Source organism: Oncorhynchus keta, chromosome 27, assembly GCF_023373465.1.
Source record: "Oncorhynchus keta strain PuntledgeMale-10-30-2019 chromosome 27, Oket_V2, whole genome shotgun sequence".
Lineage (NCBI taxonomy): Eukaryota > Metazoa > Chordata > Actinopteri > Salmoniformes > Salmonidae > Oncorhynchus > Oncorhynchus keta.
In genome coordinates, this window is record NC_068447.1 from 41,661,199 (window position 1) to 41,680,313 (window position 19,115).

Here is a 19,115-nt window from a genome sequence, read left to right on the forward strand (position 1 = left end):
AACCATTTTGCAATAATGTTAGCACCGCTGAAAACTGTTGTGCTGATTTTAAAGAAGCTGGCCTTCTTTAGACTAGTGGAGTATCTGGAGCATCAGCATTTGTGGGTTCGATTACAGGCTCAAAATGGCCAGAAACAAATAATTTTCTTCTGAAAGTCGTGAGTCTTTTCTTGTTCTGAGAAATGAAGGCTATTCCATTCCAAAATCATTATTTATAACCTTGTCAACGTCTTGACTATATTTCCTATTCATTTTGCAACTAATGTCATGCATGTTTTCATGGAAAACAAGGACATTTCTAAGTCATCCCAAACTTTTGAACGGTAGTGTAAACATTATTAAAGTGGCCAGTGATTTCAAGTCTATGTACAGTAGGGAGAACAAGTATTTGATACACTGCCGATTTTGCAGGTTTTCCTACTTACAAAGCATGTAGAGGTCTGTATTTTTTTAAATCATAGGTACACTTCAACTGTGAGAGATGGAATCTAAAACAAAAATCCAGAAAATCACATTGTATGATTTTTAAGTAATTAATTTGCATTTTATTGCACGACATAAGTATTTGATACATCAGAAAAGCAGAACTTAATATTTGGTACAGAAACCTTTGTTTGCAATTACAGAGATCATGCGTTTCCTGTAGTTCTTGACCAGGTTTGCACACACTGCAGCAGGGATTTTGGCCCACTCCTCCATACAGACCATCTCCAGATCCTTCAGGTTTCGGGGCTGTCGCTGGGCAATACGGACTTTCAGCTCCCTCCAAAGATTTTATATTGGGTTCAGGTCTGGAGACTGGCTAGGCCACTCCAGGACCTTGAGATGCTTCTTACGAAGCCACTCCTTAGTTGCCCTGGCTGTGTGTTTTGGGTCGTTGTCATGCTGGAAGACCCAGCCACGACCCATCTTCAATGCTCTTACTGAGGGAAGGAGGTCCCAGCTCTCTTCAGGTCATTGACCAGGTCCTGCTGTGTAGTTCTAGGCTGATCCCTCACCTTCCTCATGATCTTTGATGCCCCACAAGGTGAGATCTTGCATGGAGCCCGAGACCGAGGGTGATTGACCGTCATCTTGAACTTCTTCCATTTTCTACTAATTGCGTCAACAGTTGTTGCCTTCTCACCAAGCTGCATGCCTATTGTCCTGTAGCCCATCCCAGCCTTGTGCAGGTCTACAATTTTATCCCTGATGTCCTTACACAGCTCCCTGGTCTTGGCCATTGTGGAGAGGTTGGAGTCTGTTTGATTGAGTGTGTGGACAGGTGTCTTTTATACAGGTAATGAGTTCAAACAGGTGCAGTTAATACAGGTAATGAGTGGAGAACAGGAGGGCTTCTTAAAGAAAAACTAACAGGTCTGTGAGAGCCGGAATTCTTACTGGTTGGTAGGTGATCAAATACTTATGTCATGCAATATAATGCAAATGAATTACTTAAAAATCATACAAATGTGATTTTCTGGATTTTTGTTTTAGATTCCGTCTCTCACAGTTGAAGTGTACCTATGATAAAAATGACAGACCTCTACATGCTTTGCCCTGTAAAATCGGCAGTGTATCAAATACTTGTTCTCCCCACTGTATATTGGGCAGCAGCCTCTAAGGTGCAGGGTTACGTAACCCGTGGGGAAGCCGCCTAGTGATGGCTTTTTAACAGTCTGATGGCCTTGAGATAGATAAAAGGTTGTGAGGGTTTTAGGTGCCAAACCAAATTTCTTCAGCCTCCTGAGGTTGAAGAGGCACTGTTGCGCTTTCTTCACAACACTGTCTGTGTGGGTATATTAAGTCTACATCAGGAATCACATCAGGTGTAATGGAGACAGAACCAGAACTTTGTCTCAAAGCATGTTAGGTTTGTTTTGATTCTTTTGTTGTTGTAAATAATATTGTGTTATTCAAATGTCTCTGTATTAATAACAATGTATGGCAGATCTGCTGGGCAAGATCAGAGTGTATGAAATAAGCCTATGGATCAGAGATTATAGGAACATAATGGAGCATCTGTAAAGGGTGGGGTTTGGCAATGAAGAAATGGGTTATGCACAGGAGGAAATCATGTTGGGGAGGGCTCTGTATTGTATTGGTGAGGGGACTGTGCCAGTAACACTCACCATGGTGTCAGATCAGATCGGATGAGGTACCAAACCAGCGGAATACCTGCATTCACCAGCACACCTCACTCCACAACCCACAAAATGCACCTTCTCCCCTATCCCCATCCCCAAGGTTTGTCATACAAACTGAAAAAAAAAGATACTTTCAAGGTGGAGGATCTCATTTGATTGCTAGAGATCTGATCCACTCACTGCTAGTTGAGATTATGGTTGATTGAGCACATCTTCTACATTTTGTAAATTGTTATTTCTTCCATATAATAAGATATAAAGATGAAATGATCTACCTATTGAATTTTGCCTCTTGCGTTGCTTCTTTGGTGTTCATTCTTTCCTATGAACAGAATAAATTAAAAAATCAGCATGTAAACATTACAGGAGATTTGACAAACAATCCATGAGATACATATTTACTTTTTTATTGTGTAGACAGTTTTAAATGTAAAATCTTTAAACACAAAACAACAACCAACATATTAAACAAAACAACAGAAATACAAAACCACATAGGGAGATCTTTCCTGATAAATTCTATGCTATTTCATGCCATAGTATTCTTTTTTGTGCCCTTAGTAAGGAAACACAATAATCATTCCCATATATTTTTGGAGTCTGTATTACTTTACTCCAGCCTCTTTGCTAAGATGAGTTAATATGATATTGTTTTGATCAGCATACTCATGAACATTGGCTTACTAGAGCTTTTCCAATGTTTCAGGACCAGCCTTAACACAGACACAATACTTAAACATACTATTTTAACCTCTGTCTGGTTAATCCCTCTTATTTAAGCCTTGTCACTCAACAGTCTTGGTGGAATCCAGCCATGGTATCCAAGGCCATCTCCCATGCACTGTGAGGCTTTTTCCCCATAGGGGGTGCACAACATTTTGCCCAATATTTGAAATAATATACAACCATTCTAAATCCCTTTGCCACACAATTCTCATGTTTTCACAGGTGTCGTTACTAACCTTTAACAGCATTTTGTAACACAAAGAGGCTGATTGTATAGAGGGTGGTAGTGAAAATAAATCTTCTACAACATTGTTGCCTTTGGACATTATCAAATCAAATTATATTTGTCACATTCGCTGAATACAACAGGTGTATCTTACCGTGAAATGCTTACTTATGAGCCCTTAACCAACAATGCAGTTCAAGAAAGAATTACGAAAATATTTAAGAAATAAACTAAAGTAAAAAATAACAATAACAAGGCTATAAACAGGGGGTACCGGTACAGAGTCAATGTGCGGTGGTACAGGTTAGTCAAGGTAATTTGTACATATACACTACTGTTCAAAAGTTTGGGGTCACTTAGAAATGTCCTTGTTTTTGAAAGAAAAGCACATTTTTTTGTCAATTAAAATAACATCAAATTGATCAGAAATACAGTGTAGACATTGTTAATGTTGTAAATGACTATTGTAGCTGGAAATGGCAGGTTTTTAATGAAATATCTACATAGACGTACAGAGGCCCAATATCAGCAACCATCACTCCTGTGTTCCAATGGCACATTGTGTTAGCTAACCCAAGTGTATCATTTAAAAGGCTAATTCATTATTAGAAAACCCTTTTGCAATTATGTTAGCACAGCTGAAAACTGTTGTTCTGATTAAAGAAGCAATAAAACTGGCCTTCTTTAGACTAGTTGAGTATCTGGAGCATCAGCATTTGTGGGTTCGATTACAGGCTCAAAATGGCCAGAAACAAAGCACTTTCTTTTGAAACTCATCAGTCTATTCTTGTTCTGAGAAATGAAGGCTATTCCATGTGAGAAATTGTTAAGAAACTGAACAGCGCAAACTGGCTCTAACCAGAATAGAAAGAGGAGTGGGAGGCCCCGGTGCACAACTGAGCAGTAGGACCATTACATTAGAGTGTCTAAGAATAATGGAGGCCACTGTGTTTTTGAGGACCTGCAGAAACATTTTGGTACCTTTCCCCAGATCTGTGCCTCTAGAATCCTGTCTCTGAGCTCTATGGACAATTCCCTCAACCTCATGGCTTGGTTTTGCTCTGACATGCACTGTCAACTGTGGGACACTAAATAGACAGGTGTGTGCCTTTCCAAATCATGTCCAATCAATTGAATTTACTACAGGTGGACTCCAATCAAGTTGTAGAAACATCTCAAGGATGATCAATGGAAACAGGATGCACCTGAGATCAATTTCAGGTCTCATTGCAAAAGGTCTGAATACTTGTGTAAATAAGGTATTTATATTTTTTATACATTTGCTAAAATGTCTAAAATCCTGTTTTTGCTTTGTCATTATTCATATTGTGTGTAGTAGATTGGCGAGGAAAATGTCAATTTAATCCGTTGTAGAATAAGGCTGTAACGTAACAAAATGTGGAAAAACTCAAGGGGTCTGAATACTTTCCGAAGGCACAATAAATAAAACTATGCCTTAAAGAATTTCAAACTAGTAATGACAAATGTATTCAAAGTAGTACAATGGCCAATATACCACGGCTAAGGGCTGTTCTCAGGCACGATGCTAAGTGGAAACCCCAGAGGTGCCTTATTGGTATTCTAAACTGGTTACCAATATAAGTAGAATAAACATATTTTTGGATCAAACCCGTGGTATATTGTCTGATATAGACACGGCTGAAATGCTGTTTCAGCCAAAGGGTCGGCGAAAGTGTCTCAAAGTGGAATCGTGTTGATTTTTTGCATTTCTTCCGTCCAGAGGGCACGTGTGCTCCACATCACACAACTGGAGACAAGAACTGTGACTTGCTTTCCACTCCGGAGCAGGGCGCCATTGAAAGGAGTGATATCTGGATTCCCAGTGTCTGTGACTCCCGCCATTTGGTGCAACGCAGACCCGGTGGAGAGTGTGGTGAAACAGAGAAGATACTGTCTGTACTACTGAACTTTGATGCAGTCTTCACCAGATAAAGTGAAGTTGGGATGTGTCAGTTATCCTGTAAGAGCTTTTGTCCCAAATCCATTATGGTGTTTTAGGCGTAAAGTTCGTGGTCATGTGGCAGCAGTGTGTAGGAAGGAGACTCCTAGATGTGAGAAATGTGCAGGAGGACATGAGACAAAGGAATGTGTAGTATCGGTGGGAAAGGTTGTGTGTGTAAACTGTAGGGCTACCCATGGTGCTGGAGATCAGAGGTGTCCGGTGATAGAAAGGCAGGTTCAGCTTACCAGGATCAGAGTAGTGCAGAAGGTGTCGAATGTTGAGTCAGTGAAGAGAGTAGTAGAGGAAGATGGGTCCAGGGCGAGGGATCCTAAGAGGATCTGTGAGTAGGCCGAGGACAATAGTGATAGGAATAGCATTTGAGGTTATTTATTTGGCCGTCATGGCCATGGTTGTCAATAGTACCGCAGGAATGGAACGGAAATCACAGAGGATATATGTTGGCCGTGACAGCTGCAGAGAAGCACTTGAGTGTACAAGATTTTACTGCCGAATAGTTAAAATATGTTTTGAACGATAGTGTCCCATCCTCCCAGGCTGCTGGCCTGGAGTAAGATCAGGTAAGGCCAAAGTAGTGGAATGGGGATGAGGGTTTTAATGGGTGCAGAGTTAGTCGGTATGGCAATTTTTTCACAAAATGTAATGAATTCATACAACAGCATTGTGGGCTGATTCACAGCCAATATAATAGGTGGCTGCGTGCACCTGTAACATTTGTTTGCGGACCGCCATAATACCAAAGAAGAAGTCTGACCGCACCATCAGTATAGAGAAAGGCTGCCGCTCAGTGGTCAAGTTGAAAAGAGAACTGCAGCAACACCCGGAAGTTGAAGGAGGATGTTGTTGTAGAGCGCGGTTTATCGTACTTCGAAGCTAGCTATCTATCTATCTAATTCCGTTCTTATTGATTTTAACACGACTTTGAGCATGTAAAGTGGTATGATGCGAGTACCAAACAAGATGGTAAGCAAATCAGTCAGCTTGTTTGTAGCCGATTAGGTGGCGTCACATGGCAAAATGGCTAACTATGCTATCTGCCTAGCTCTGGCCCAGTGCAGTTGTCACTAGTTACCACAGCCACAAAGTCTAAATGTACTTATTTAGTCTTAAAATACGGGTTAGTCATAGGGGTAGCAGTTTGGTTTAGGTTAGGTTCAAAATCAGATTTTTAAGAAATTGTAGAAAAAGGCGGGGTTTAGCCATAATTGTGACTGGTAACTACTGACGACCGTTACGCGAGGCTTGAACTTTCAATCAAATCAACTCCCTGAATCTTTTTCATTCATGCCTCCATAGTATGTTTTTCACGCTTTGGTTTAATGATTGGTTTCAACATAGTTTTGTTACTCACCAAAGTATAAATGTTGCTGAGGAACTTGTATCTCAATGTCTCCAAAGTAGACTGTTTAGCTGTTGTCCTTGCGCATGTGTTTGTAAGCGCATTGACCACACCACAGCTAGATTGGCGGTAAAGAAATTGCTCAAAAGTTTAGGTCGTATTTTAGAAAAACGATAGTTTGCACATACATAGAAAACTTCGTTGTCACTACGAAAATTATACTATAATTTAGGGATAACTGGAAATGCGCACGGCGTTAAAGAAGGCTTTGGCTGCATATAACTAAGCTAAGCTAACGTTACTAACTAACTGCCTCGGCTAGCTGCCTTTTAACTTGTGAAATATCTGATTGTCGTCAGCAAACGTACACCATTTACGTTGGTGGTCAGTGATGTTGCCACCGTACTGATCTTTGGTTCAGTTTTCAGCCTCGAACATTTTGAACACAGTATAGACTAGGTTACATTCTATGTTACCATGAAGGATGACGACACTAAGCAAACAACTTATCTGTCAAGTGTGGATGCCACGTTGACATGGCCTACCTTATTTGTGTTACCAGATATTCAATATTTCTGTCTTTAAGTAAAGTTTGTCTCTTTCTCCACAGCCTTTGATTAATCCTCCTAGGGCTACAAGACCGGAGTGAATAGACCTCCCTCACCCCAACAGTCTCACTTGGACAAACTCACCATGTTGGTGACAGCCTACCTGGCCATCGTGGTCCTACTGGCGCTATGTGTCGGTCTGGAGCTCACGGCACGTCGCCTCACCCCGCCTCAACCCACTCCCTCTGCTGTGGGCACCAACCCTGCTTTCCGCCGCTTCCAGACCCTGTTCCTAAGAGGCTACCTCCTAGCCCTGTGGGCTGACTGGCTGCAGGGGCCATACCTCTACAAGCTGTACCGTCACTACAGCTTCCTGGAGTCCCAGATAGCCATCCTGTATGTCGTTGGCCTGGCCTCCTGTGTGCTGTTTGCCCCCGTGGCCGGCTGGCTCCCTCAGGTAACAATAACGAAGACCACAAAATAAATACATTCAAGACTTTTTAAAATGTGTATCCTCAATAATTGTTTTATGTATGTATTGTTGTATGGCTAAGGCAACTATGTGTTTTAAAAATACATTTTTTTTTTAATGCATTAATTCAGGTCCTGGGGCGCAGACAGACCTGCCTGCTCTTCTGCGTAGCCTACTCAGCCTGTTGCCTCACCAAGCTATCCCGGGACTACTTTGTCCTTATCGCGGGTCGCATGCTAGGGGGCTTGTCCACCTCTCTGCTCTCCACAGCCTTCGAGGCCTGGTACGTGCATCGACATGTGAACGCCCACGACTTCCCTAAAGAATGGATCCCCAGCACCTTCACCAAGGCTGCAAGCTGGAACCATGGGCTGGCAGTGGGGGCTGGGCTGGTGGCTAACATGCTGGCTGAGTGGCTCCACCTGGGGCCTGTGGCTCCCTTCCTCCTGGCTGTGCCCTGCCTGGGGGCCTGTGGCTGGGTGGTGCTGACTGACTGGGGCACGGAGGAGAAGGGAGGCCTGGAGAGGGACAAGACGTCCTTGCTTGGTCCTGCTGCTTCAGTGCCCCTGGCCCGGGCATCTGCACGGGCCCGGTTCTGGCGCAGCTGTCAGGAATGTCTCCGCTGTCTGTTATCAGACAGACGGGTGATGCTGCTAGGAGGTGTCCAAGCTCTGTTTGAGAGTGTACTTTATATATTTGTCTTCCTGTGGACCCCAGTCCTGGACCCACACGGCCCTCCGCTGGGCATTGTCTTCTCCTGCCTGATGGCAGCCAGTATGGCTGGGTCCCTGCTCTACCGCCTGGCCACATCCACCCGCTACCGCCTCCAGCCTGGTCACCTCCTCTGCTTCTCCATGCTGCTTGCATTTTTCTCCTTCTTCATGCTTATCTTCTCCACTGCCCCGGGCCAGCCCAGACCCCGCGAGTCCCTGCTGGCCTTCCTGCTGCTGGAGCTGGCCAGTGGCCTCTACTTCCCCGCTGTCAGCTTCCTCCAGGGGAGGGTGATCCCGGAGGAGAAGAGGGCCGGGGTGCTGGCCTGGTTCAGGCTGCCTCTGCACCTTCTGGCCTGCCTGGGGCTCCTGGCGCTCCATGGAGAGGTGTCTGGGACTGGAGGGGGTGAGAGCGGTAGTGGAACTAGAAACATGTTTGGGGGCTGTGCTGTTATGATGCTAGCTGCACTCTTGGCTGTGGTTAGTCTCTTTACTCTGGGAAGGAATGATGTGGATCTCAGACTAGAGGGGCCCAAAGGAGAGGGAGAGATATGACATTCAGAGGTCTTTATTGTCCCAACAATGGACAATGACTAGGAATACAGTTACTGCTTTGTTGACAGATGAAGACTCGTTTGGGAAATTAAAATTAACTTTTGAGGGACTGAAACCTGACATTTAATCAACCTAGGATTTACCAATATTAGACAATGATTTAAAATAATCTGGTGTCGGTAAGGTATATATTTTTGGTTACAAGATTTCCTGATATTTATTTGTTTTCGTTTTGTTAACTGGGACTAGCAATTGTTTCGCTATTATTGTTGGGTATATGAAGAAAAATACGTTCTTAAGTTATTATACTGCAGTCTGCGTCATCTCCCTTCTTTTGAAGCACACTTGCATACACACTGACACACATGCTGGTGTAATAATGTTGTGCCAGTAGGTGGTGCCAGTCTTGCTCCAGGATGTTCTTCATATTCTAGCCTGTACATGCTGTAGTGTTTATCAACTGCGTTGTTCAGGATGTGCCACTCAGCCACGGCAGAACGGGGCTTACATCACTAGCCCAGCTGCTCGCTTCGGCAGAAATATCACCCACTCTCATATCATTTAAAACAAGTACAAATATATCAATTCAGTCTTACTGCTTATGATGAAAGCAAATGTGAAGTCAATCAGTGGGCATGTGTTGCTACACTAGTTCTTGACATTGTCAGTAGTGTCCAAAAGGGGGAGAAAAAATATTATAAATAGCTTGTTGCGTGGATGAATATCGGGGCCATTCCATTATCAATGCCTGTTTTGGTATACAAACAGTTGCTATTTTGACTTATGGGGCTTGCTAGGTACACCAATGTTAAGGGTGTTTAGATTCTGAATGGATACTTAATGTGTCTTGGAGAGGCGTCTATTTGCCTTGTTCTTTTTCGCTTTCTATTCTCCAGAACCTTCAGTAAAATAGGACATATTGTAAATATGGAATAAATATGATTTTAATACCGTCTTTGTCATTGTGTGATCCTTTTTGAATTGCAGTGATAATGTTAGACAGATTCAGGTTGTGATACTACACATGCACTTGCTGTCCAGTTTATTAGGTACACCACCCCATTCTCAAAAATGGATCGCTCCAACAGACAGTGAGTCACTTGGCCGTGGCTTGTTATATAAAGGGGTGATGGGTTCGCACCTAAAAAGCTTACTTTGTTATTCTATGTGTTTTATTATTTTCACTGCATCAGGGATAGCGTACGCAGGCGTTTTGGCTTTACAGCCGCCTTCAGTATGTGTAGGTACAATTTTCTTTTAATTTGACTATCAGGAATGTGGCTTTTTTTTGGTCTACCTGTGTACAAATTAGTCACAAAGAAATAGAATTATGAGATTGGGCACGATGGGCAACTCACAAATCAATCGCCCCAGGTGTCCGCTCACCTAAATGCATCATATCAATTCAAGGACATCAGGCAAAGCCATTCATAAATATGTGGGGTCAACTCATAAACGTCATGCAAAATTTGATATGGACTGTAATTCTTTGTGAATTTGTAGACAGGTAGACCGGAAAAGCTTCATCCCTGGCAACCCTGATTAGAAGCACTTGCTGCTCATCTGTGGATCTTTACAAATGCTGTTTTGAATGAAATAATATTGTACCTCACACACGCTGAAGAAGGCTGTAAAGCCGAAACGTCTGTACTCTCCCTGAGGCAGTGAAAATAATTCAACAGAATAATGAAGTAAGCTTTGTGACAACTTTGAGTGTGAACCCGTATGTTTATCTGAATTCGCAGGTTTTGCGCACCAGCCAAGCTTCTGGAAGAGCCCTATGGTTCTCTTTTGATTATAAAAATCTAGAAGACAGGCATTGAGGTATTCAGTTACTGAGGTTGCTGCAGCACCTCCTGATAAATTGAAATGAAAACATTTATAATAACTTTGACATCACCCCCAACATCTTCCGGCGGCCATGGGCGTGAGGAACGTCATCTCGAAACACAACTTGTTGGTTGGTCCTTGTCACGAATGAGCTATTGAGGCAGACTACCACACCGGGCTCCACTCCTATCAGCTAAAAACAAGTAGCGGCTCCAAAACTGGGCAACTGAGATGTGGAAAAACATTGCCTGGAACATGACGGCAAATTCAGTTTACTTGAGTGGCCCGGTCAGTCCCCAGACCTCAACCCAATAGAGCATCTTTGGGATGAGATGGAACAGGCTTTTCACAGCATGAATGTACCACCATTCAATCTGTAGCAACTGCGCGATGCCATCGCATCAGCATGGACCAACATCCCTGTGGAAGGTTTCCGACACCCTGTAGAATGCCAGGCTGTTCTGGAGGCAAAGGGGGGTCTGACCCGGTACTAGATGGGTGTACCTAATAAACTGTCTGGTGTATGTAGATAAAATGCAGGCCTCTTCTAGTGTTACATGAATGTTTTATTAGTAGGAGCTTCCAGTATTTTCGTGAATGTTATTAGCCTTTCATGAATGAATGCCGAACGCTGCATCAGAGCATTACCTAAACATGGAACATTTTAAACCAGTGATGCTTTTTCTGGCTCTTTAGTTAATGGAGAAAATATATGTGATTTCAAAACGAGAGAGAAAAAAAGGGTTTTATTTTTAGCCTAAGTGCTAGACAGAGAAGTAGAGGGCAAAGATGTAACATTCAGATCATGTATTCCCATCTACGTCACCCTCTCTCCTTTTTTTTCTCTTTTTTTTTTTTACTGCAGACCCAATATTCCAGTTCTCTCTGGCCCTATCCTCACATACTGATACAGCATCTGCCCACCCCTTTTTGCTAAGCAGTTTGGTACTGACCAAGCTTCCCACAGCACTGCTGCTTCACCTGGATTTAGCTAGAATGTTCCTTTTTTGGGGGGTGGGGGGTCTGTGAGAATCCTAACTGCGTGGGCTGTTGGATTAAGCCACTGCTGCAGCATCAGAAGGGGTTTAATCTACGAGAAGCAGCAGCAGAGAGAGACACTATTTCCCAGGCTCTATCTTACCCTGTTGTCAGTTCTTTTACTTGACTGTACAAGAACTGCTGGGCATCAAGGACACATACAAGAGAGGATAAAATATCAAAGGAAGGAGGAAAACATAGCTTGTTTGACTGGAGCAGAGAGATAAATAAAGCATCATAGTGCCTGCTGCAGACACCAGACACAGCCATTATGACCCAGGGCAAGGTAAGGGCTTTACAGATACATCCTATAGATCTCACTGTATCCTCATTCATTCCCATGCTCATTCTGCAGTAAACCCATAGTCAAAAAAAAAAGGAAGGTTCTTGGCTTATATTTTTTCATTTCAGTGCGTGTGGTCCACAATGTTACGTAATCATTGAGGCAGCATGTACGTAGGCTGTACCTGTCGCTCCATCCTCTCACCTGCCTCTGTTGAGGAGCTAATCTCCTTGTGTTGCTCAGTAACGGCGCAACGTCTCTTCGGCAGCAGAGAATAGTATTGTCATCAGAGAATGGCAGAGTTGACGAAATGACAGCTATAAAACTCAATTGTATGGAGATGGAGAGAGGGTAATGTTCAGCCTGCGTCACTATCCTTCAGTCCGGAGACACGGACAAACCCCCCCCATTATATATAACCGTAAGTGTTGCTGTTATGCATTGAATCATAGCTGAGGAAGTTAAAGAAATTGTATTAGCCTACCCGTACTAATGACTGTAAATGAGATCACAACAGATTTATATTTTTATGTAGGAAATATGGAGAGTGAGGAGAGGGATATTCATTGGCACATTTATTAGCCATCTGGACAGTGTTGTGTAATGATGACTCATTCACTGATCCTGGATCGTCTACACCCACAGTGTGGAGCTATGCTACAGCAGAGGGTTTGTCTAAGGACCGATCTCAGTCCAAATCGTACAGTCAGCAATCAGAGCATCAGATCAGATTTCAAATTAGTCCCAAATTGTAAATCTGAATTCATCGTATTTGCTTTTAAAATGTGGATTTAAAAAATATATATATTGTTGTTAAAAAAGGAATTTGGATTTAAAAGTTTCAGTTCAAGTTTCTCTGTTGATTAGTGGCTCTTGATCATCCTCTGTTGTTTTATTAAGATATATTTTTATTTCCAAACAGCTATTTAGTCCTGATTCGTTATCTTATGTACCCTCAGCTTACAGTCGCAAACAAGGCTGCTGAAGCAGGAGAGAAGCAGTATGGCACTTCAAGTGGAGAAGCAGGAGGGCCACCGGCCCCTCCCACCTATGAGGAGGCGACTGGCGCAGGTGAGAAAGGTATGTCAGTGTCGCAGAAAGAACTGTCATTTCTTCACTCCTCTCTCTTTATGAACAAAAGTGTGAAAAAACAACTGACCATTTACTGTGTGTGTGTTTGTGTTGAACTTGTCAGCAGGCATCAGCGGCAGCCCCTGTTACAGTGGGGCTTATCCTAGTGATGGGGAGATGCTCACAGAATTCAGCTGGAGTGATAAAAACATCCGACGGATCTTTATCCGCAAGGTAGGCTATGACTATAGCTATGAGTACCTTATTATTACCTTATCACCCTATTACATTGCACTACCTATACAAGCCAATTACTACTATAACACTACCCCATTACTACATTATTACTACCGTATGTTAAGGCCATACAGATACTGTATGCTATTTTTAAGCTGTGTCTTTCATTACCTCCTTTTAGTTGTCTTTTTCCCCCCCCCGTTAACCCCGTTTAGGTTTACGCCATCTTGATGATTCAACTTCTTGTCACTCTTTCCATTGTGGCTCTCTTCACATTCTGGTACGTGTTCTATAACCTCGAAATACGGATGCTACTCTCCATCCTTCTATAGTTTTACCTGGTCAGGCAATAGATGGTCATGACAATCGCAGGAAGTCCTACACTTTGATACAGTGGTGTTACATCACTGTGCACCAGACATAAACCTGTCACAGGTGCTAGATAGGAAGCAGCAGTTTACCATAACAGGCAGGAAAACACACACAGGAACAAGTACTTTGATGAAAATGGTCAAACGTTGCATATTTACAATTATTTTTGGTCCCTTCATCAGTGAACCAGTGAAGAACTACATTCAGTCCAACCCTGGATGGTACTGGGCTTCCTAGTAAGTCACAGCTTTGATCTTGCAAACATCACTACTATGTTGATTTCATTCTGAAAGTACTAAAATATGTGTTATTTCTTCACACAGTGCTGTGTTCTTTGTCACATATATTACACTCGTCTGCTGTCCTGGACCAAGGTGAGTTTACAGTGTTAATGTGTGTGGTGAACACAACTTCAGTTATTATGATACTAGAGAATGTATCATTTTAGCAGAATTTAACGACAGTACTTATTATGTTTGATTTGTATTTCCTACAGGAGACAGTTTCCATGGAATCTGATCCTGCTCGCCATCTTTGTACGTATCATAGAGTGTTGGAAACAATCCATATCTTTACAACATTTATACACATTGTCCAAAGACTTTGAAGTACTACACATCATTCAGAATCACAGACTTCTCCTTTGTGTGACCCCTCTTTCTCGGTAATGTCTGTTCACTTTGTAATCTCTCCTGTTGCAGACCCTCTCTCTCTCCTATATGACAGGGATGCTATCCAGGTACAGTCTCCCATAGCTGTGTCTACAGTTTGTTTTGTCTCCGTTGTCCACTGTGCTTTGCATGCCTGCTTCTTCAGACTTTCAGTATGGCTAGCACGATGGTTAATTGCAGCCAGTTAAACAGCTAACGTGTTACATTAAATTCAGCTAAGGTCTTGGTGAACAGCTAATAAGTAGAATCAGGTGGGTTAAATTAGTTTTGGATCGAAAACACGTATGGGTTGGTAAATCTCCAGGAAGAGGTTTGGTGAAGCCCTGCTTTAACCAGTGTCAGTGTCGATCAGATATGCCACAGGTATACATGGGCTTAGTAACACTGTTATACATTTTAGGCTTGCTTAGTTACTGCGTATTCACCAAAATAAGTCATTAATATGTTATTCCTGTATAAAAAAAATAGATATGTTATTTCTTAGTAAATAAATACTTGGAAAATAATTTCTGTACCATATCTTCCCCCCTCTAATAGTTATTACAACACCAAGTCAGTGGTGATGTGTTTGGGTATTACTGCTATGGTCTGTCTTACTGTCACCCTCGTCAGCTTCCAAACCAAGGTCAGTCTGCCTGTGAAAAAGGCAATTCTATCATTTAATAGGATCTCTGTGCTTCTATGATTCACAATTGGTTATAGGTTGTTATTATTCCTCAATGGCCAAGTTACCTTCTCTTTTGCTGCCCTATCTTCCCTTTTTTTTCCTATTCAGTTTGATGTGACATCATGCCAAGGTGTATTGTTTACCTTCTGCATGGTCATGATGGTGTCTGGACTGGTCCTGGCCATTGCATTGCCCTACGGATATGTAAGTTCTAATAATAATACACTTTATTTGTAGAGCACATTGTCACACATGAAAGCCTGCAAAGTAAAGTGCTATACATAGCAGGAAGTATAACTACCCTAATCAGAAACTATATAATGAATGAGGTGAATAAGTAAATGCAAGTGGAGACTAACATGAGGAATTGGCAGCGTTTAGACAGGCTGCCAATTCTGCCCCCCCACTAACTAGTCTTTTGACAAATCAGATCAGATCTTTCTCAGAGCTCATCCGATTGGCCAGAAGACCAATTAGTGAGAGAAAAAAAACCCATCAAGCATACAGCTGCGTCAGATATATCATATCAGCTTGTTTTGTGCTCCAGGTGCCCTGGGTGCATGGTGTCTATGGTGCCTTGGGAGCGTTACTTTTTACCATGGTAAGTGTAAAACCTATATAGTCTGTTTTTACTTGACAGTCCACCAATTACAAAGAGAGATGTACAACTACTGTAATACTTCAACTCTTTTCTCCGTTTCAGTTTTTGGCATTTGACACCCAGCTACTGATGGGGAACAAGCGCTACACAATAAGTCCAGAGGAATACGTCTTTGCCACTCTCAACATCTACCTCGACATTATCTACATCTTCTCCTTCTTCCTGTCCCTGTTCGGAACAGAGAGGACAAACTGAATCCACCTCCAGGCCAGCATCTCAGCTTTTCCATCCAAACACGGCCCGTATTCATAGTCTCAGAGTGGTAGTGCTGATCTAGGATCGGCTTTGGCATTTAGATCACGGTGAAAAGTGTCATACACACAGGAGGGGATATGATCCTAGGTCGACACTACTCGGAGACACGGTATGAATACAGGCTCTGATCTCACCAGATGTACTGTACACAACCCATTGATCCACCACTTCTTCCCACAGTCTCAGCTTAGTGTGATTTTCCTTCCCCCTCTAGCATGATATGGACCTATACTACTTTATTGTCTGCTTAGCTGTCAATCTCCAGAATGTACAGTACTTTTCACATATAGGGTCGGCGATCTATAGAATTACATTGCTAACGGTAGATAGGTGTGAAAAACACATGCAAAACACTGAGTCTGTCTAAAAGCTAGAACGGTAGGTGTTTTTGTCTTATGCAGATGTGATGTCCTTGCTTTCTCCCGTCTTTTAACAACAACAGTCATGAATGACACTGCTCTACAGGAGCTTATCACCTCTTATGAAGAGGAACGTAAAAATATCTGCCCTGAAAGGCATGAATATCTGAATATCTTTCAGTGTAGCAACGTAGACATCATTGTGCTTAGTTCATCAGTAGTGCACTAGGCTACATCCAATTCCACCAGAGCATAACACATTGTGGTGACCCTCAGCTTTAGAGTAGAGCGAGAGAGAGAGTAAAGTAGTTCCTTTTTTTGATCCAAACTTGGGAAATTGTTTTATCACTCAGCATCGTCAATAAATCCAAAAAGGACAAGACACGTATCCATGACAAAATAAATTAAACACATATTAAGACACATTTAAATCAATGGCATCTGTGCACAGCATGTCTGTGGTTTGTTGTTTCTCCTCCAGTCTGTCAACTCTTAGCCTACTGGTTGAAATCTCAAAGGAACATTAGATCCCGAGCATGCATGCAGGCAATTCAATCCAATTTCTGATTTCATTTGAACGTAGGCAAATTGCTTGGCTTTCCTTAGCTGCTTTAGACGAAACATGAGTTAATCTAGTTGCACTAAAACTGGAGATGTAATGCAACCCTGTCAATATGATGAGCCATAGTCCAATGATGTCAGTAGGGGTTTACTCACCACCCTTCTCTTTCTTTGTAACATTCTGTTCTGTATTATTCCCTCCATGTTACAATTTTCCAGCTAGGTTGGCTGCTATTTAACTCTTTTAAGTTTTTATTTATTTACAGATAGCTAAATGGGAGTCATCCCACTGGGCACAGATGTCAATCCAATGTCTATTCCACATTGGTTCAACGTCATTTTGTTGAAATGACGTGGTAACAACGTTGATTCAACCAGTGTGTGCCCAGTGGAATGTATTTAGAATCTAAATACATGGCTCTGGGACTGGGTTAAACCAATGCAACATATGCTTTGCTAAGCATGTTTTGGGGGCCAATCTTGAAAACCTTTACAATGTGGGGATGTGGAAAATATATGTATTTGCTCCAGTAGTTAGTTATACAGTGCCCTCCATCATTTTTGGGACAGTGACACATTGTTGTTGTTTTGGCTCTGTACTGTAGTGCTTAGGATTTTAAATTACACAATGACCATGAGGTTAACATGCAGACAGTCAGCTTGAATTTGTGGGTATTTTCAATCATATCGGGTGAACCATTTAGAAATTACAGCACTTTTTGCATATAGTCACCCCATTTTAGGTGACCAAAATTATTGGGACAAATTCCCTTTATATTTGTATTAAAGTAGTCAAGTTTAGTATTTGGTCGCATATTCCTAGCACGCAATGATTAAATCAAGCTTGTGACTCTACACACTTGTCGGATACATTTGCTGTTTGTTTTGGTTGTGTTTCCGATTATTAGACATTCATGGTAACATTCATGGTAAATAATGTATTGTGTCATTTTAGAATCACTTTTATTGTAAGTAAGAAAATAATAATGTCTCTAAACACTTCTACATTCATGTGGATGCTACCATGATTACGGATTGTCCTGAATGAACCGTTAATAACGATGAGTGAGAAAGTTAGACGCACAAATATCATACCCCCAAGACATGCTAGCTAACCTCTCACCATTACAATATCAGGGGAGGTAATCATAGTAGCATCCACATTAATGTAGAAGTGTTTAGAAACATTATATTCTTATTTACAGTAAAAGTAATGACACAATACATCATTTGCCATTCATTTCTATTGGGCACAAAATAATCTGAAACACGACCAAAACAAACAGCAAATGCATCCAACAAGTTGTTGATCAAAAGTTAAATGTAATTGTTGCGTGTTGGGAATATGGGACAAAATACTACACTTTTGACTACTTTAAACAAATCAAATTGTATTGGTCACATACACATGGTTAGCAGATGTTATTAAGCGAAATTCTTGTACATATAAGTGAATTTATCCCAACACGTTGGGTCCCCTAAAATGGGGGGGACTATGTACAAAAAGTGCTGTAATTCCTAAACGGTTCACCCGCTATGCATGAAAATGCACTCAAATTAAAGCTGACAGTCTGCACTTCTAACCTCAAAGTCGTTGTATAATTTCAAATCCAAAGTGCTGGAGTACAGAGCAACAACAAAATCACTGTCCCAATAATTACAGAGGGCACTGTAAATTGATGGCTTAACCTCGTGACATAATGTTTTTATAGACACTGAAAGAGTTGATATTTTTTTGTAAAAGCAAAGAGTTTTGATTATTGTGACAAGAAAGAGTTAACTTTAAACATGCTTGCAAACTTTCTTGATGTGTACATGGCAAGAAAATAATACTACATTGTATTTGGCCTGAAAAAAAGCGTGCATATATTTTCTTAATAAAACCCTGAATGGTTCATCTGTGTATGAAATATGTGGCCTTGGAATAGTCTTATCTGAACAAATTGTACTTAATTTGCTGTTGTAAAAAAAATGTTTCTATTGGTTAAGTGCGTTGAGTGTTATTCCATAGTGTGTTAGAAAATGAATTTCTGTTTACTTGCTGTAAATAAAATAAAAAATTTACTCACCAATCTTCTAGGTTTTTTTGTATCTCCGACACTAAACTAGATACGAGCAACGATTTATATTATATTGACAAGATAGTTGAGGGACCGCTCTAACAAATGGACATTTTCCACATTCGACACTCATTTTATCCTCCATAGAAAAATTCCTCACTTTGTGGTCTCATTTTGGCGGACAGATTTCGGATGGAGTAAACCCTCTCGTTCCGCCTCTACTTTTTGATACGAGTTGAACTGACGTTGACTTCGTCAAAGAAGCGCCATAAAAAAAGTATTCCAACCAGCCAATCGCGTTTCATTAATAATTGTATCTATTCAATTTGCTCATCCAATGAAAACGTGTCATGGAAGAACGCCAAGG

At 41.6% G+C, this 19,115-nt stretch overlaps 2 protein-coding genes and 1 long non-coding RNA gene across 11 annotated transcripts in view; 2 read left to right on the plus strand and 1 right to left on the minus strand.

Annotated features, from left to right (window-relative positions):
• The window catches only part of LOC118360093 (uncharacterized), a 35,218-nt gene extending 16,226 nt beyond the window's left edge, over positions 1-18,992 (minus strand). For 3 of the 4 annotated variants that reach the window (XR_004820813.2, XR_008083185.1, XR_008083183.1), the window contains exons 1-2: positions 6,411-6,547; positions 2,402-2,448 (exon numbers count right to left, since the gene is read on the minus strand). This is a non-coding gene — a long non-coding RNA (uncharacterized LOC118360093). Of the gene's footprint in view, positions 1-2,401; positions 2,449-6,410; positions 6,548-18,757 lie in introns of those variants that run through there. The other variant, XR_008083184.1, reaches the window with a different exon arrangement.
• LOC118360090 (molybdate-anion transporter-like) lies at positions 4,841-9,635 on the plus strand. 3 transcript variants are annotated; one of them, XM_035739198.2, is made up of 3 exons: positions 4,841-5,059; positions 7,009-7,403; positions 7,550-9,635. In XM_035739198.2, exons 2-3 carry the CDS (start codon positions 7,092-7,094, stop codon positions 8,681-8,683), a joined length of 1,446 nt encoding a protein of 481 aa, XP_035595091.1. In that variant the 5' UTR covers positions 4,841-5,059; positions 7,009-7,091; the 3' UTR covers positions 8,684-9,635. The 3 variants fall into 3 exon arrangements, with proteins under 3 accessions (XP_035595091.1, XP_035595088.1, XP_035595089.1); XM_035739195.2 differs by lacking the exon at positions 4,841-5,059 and adding an exon at positions 5,817-6,022; XM_035739196.2 differs by lacking the exon at positions 4,841-5,059 and adding an exon at positions 6,192-6,354.
• LOC118360091 (protein lifeguard 2-like) lies at positions 11,517-18,760 on the plus strand. Of its 4 annotated transcripts, none has more exons than XM_035739201.2 (12): positions 11,517-11,837; positions 12,794-12,905; positions 13,030-13,139; positions 13,358-13,422; positions 13,697-13,750; positions 13,838-13,888; positions 14,011-14,050; positions 14,216-14,253; positions 14,723-14,810; positions 14,961-15,056; positions 15,400-15,453; positions 15,556-18,760. In XM_035739201.2, the coding sequence occupies exons 1-12, from the start codon at positions 11,823-11,825 to the stop codon at positions 15,706-15,708; spliced, it is 876 nt and encodes a 291-aa protein (XP_035595094.1). In that variant the 5' UTR covers positions 11,517-11,822; the 3' UTR covers positions 15,709-18,760. The 4 variants fall into 4 exon arrangements, with proteins under 4 accessions (XP_035595094.1, XP_035595095.1, XP_035595093.1 ...); XM_035739202.2 differs by having other exon boundaries at positions 13,033-13,139; XM_035739200.2 differs by having other exon boundaries at positions 11,519-11,837; positions 12,794-12,914; positions 13,033-13,139.
• Positions 18,993-19,115: the final 123 nt, after the last annotated feature.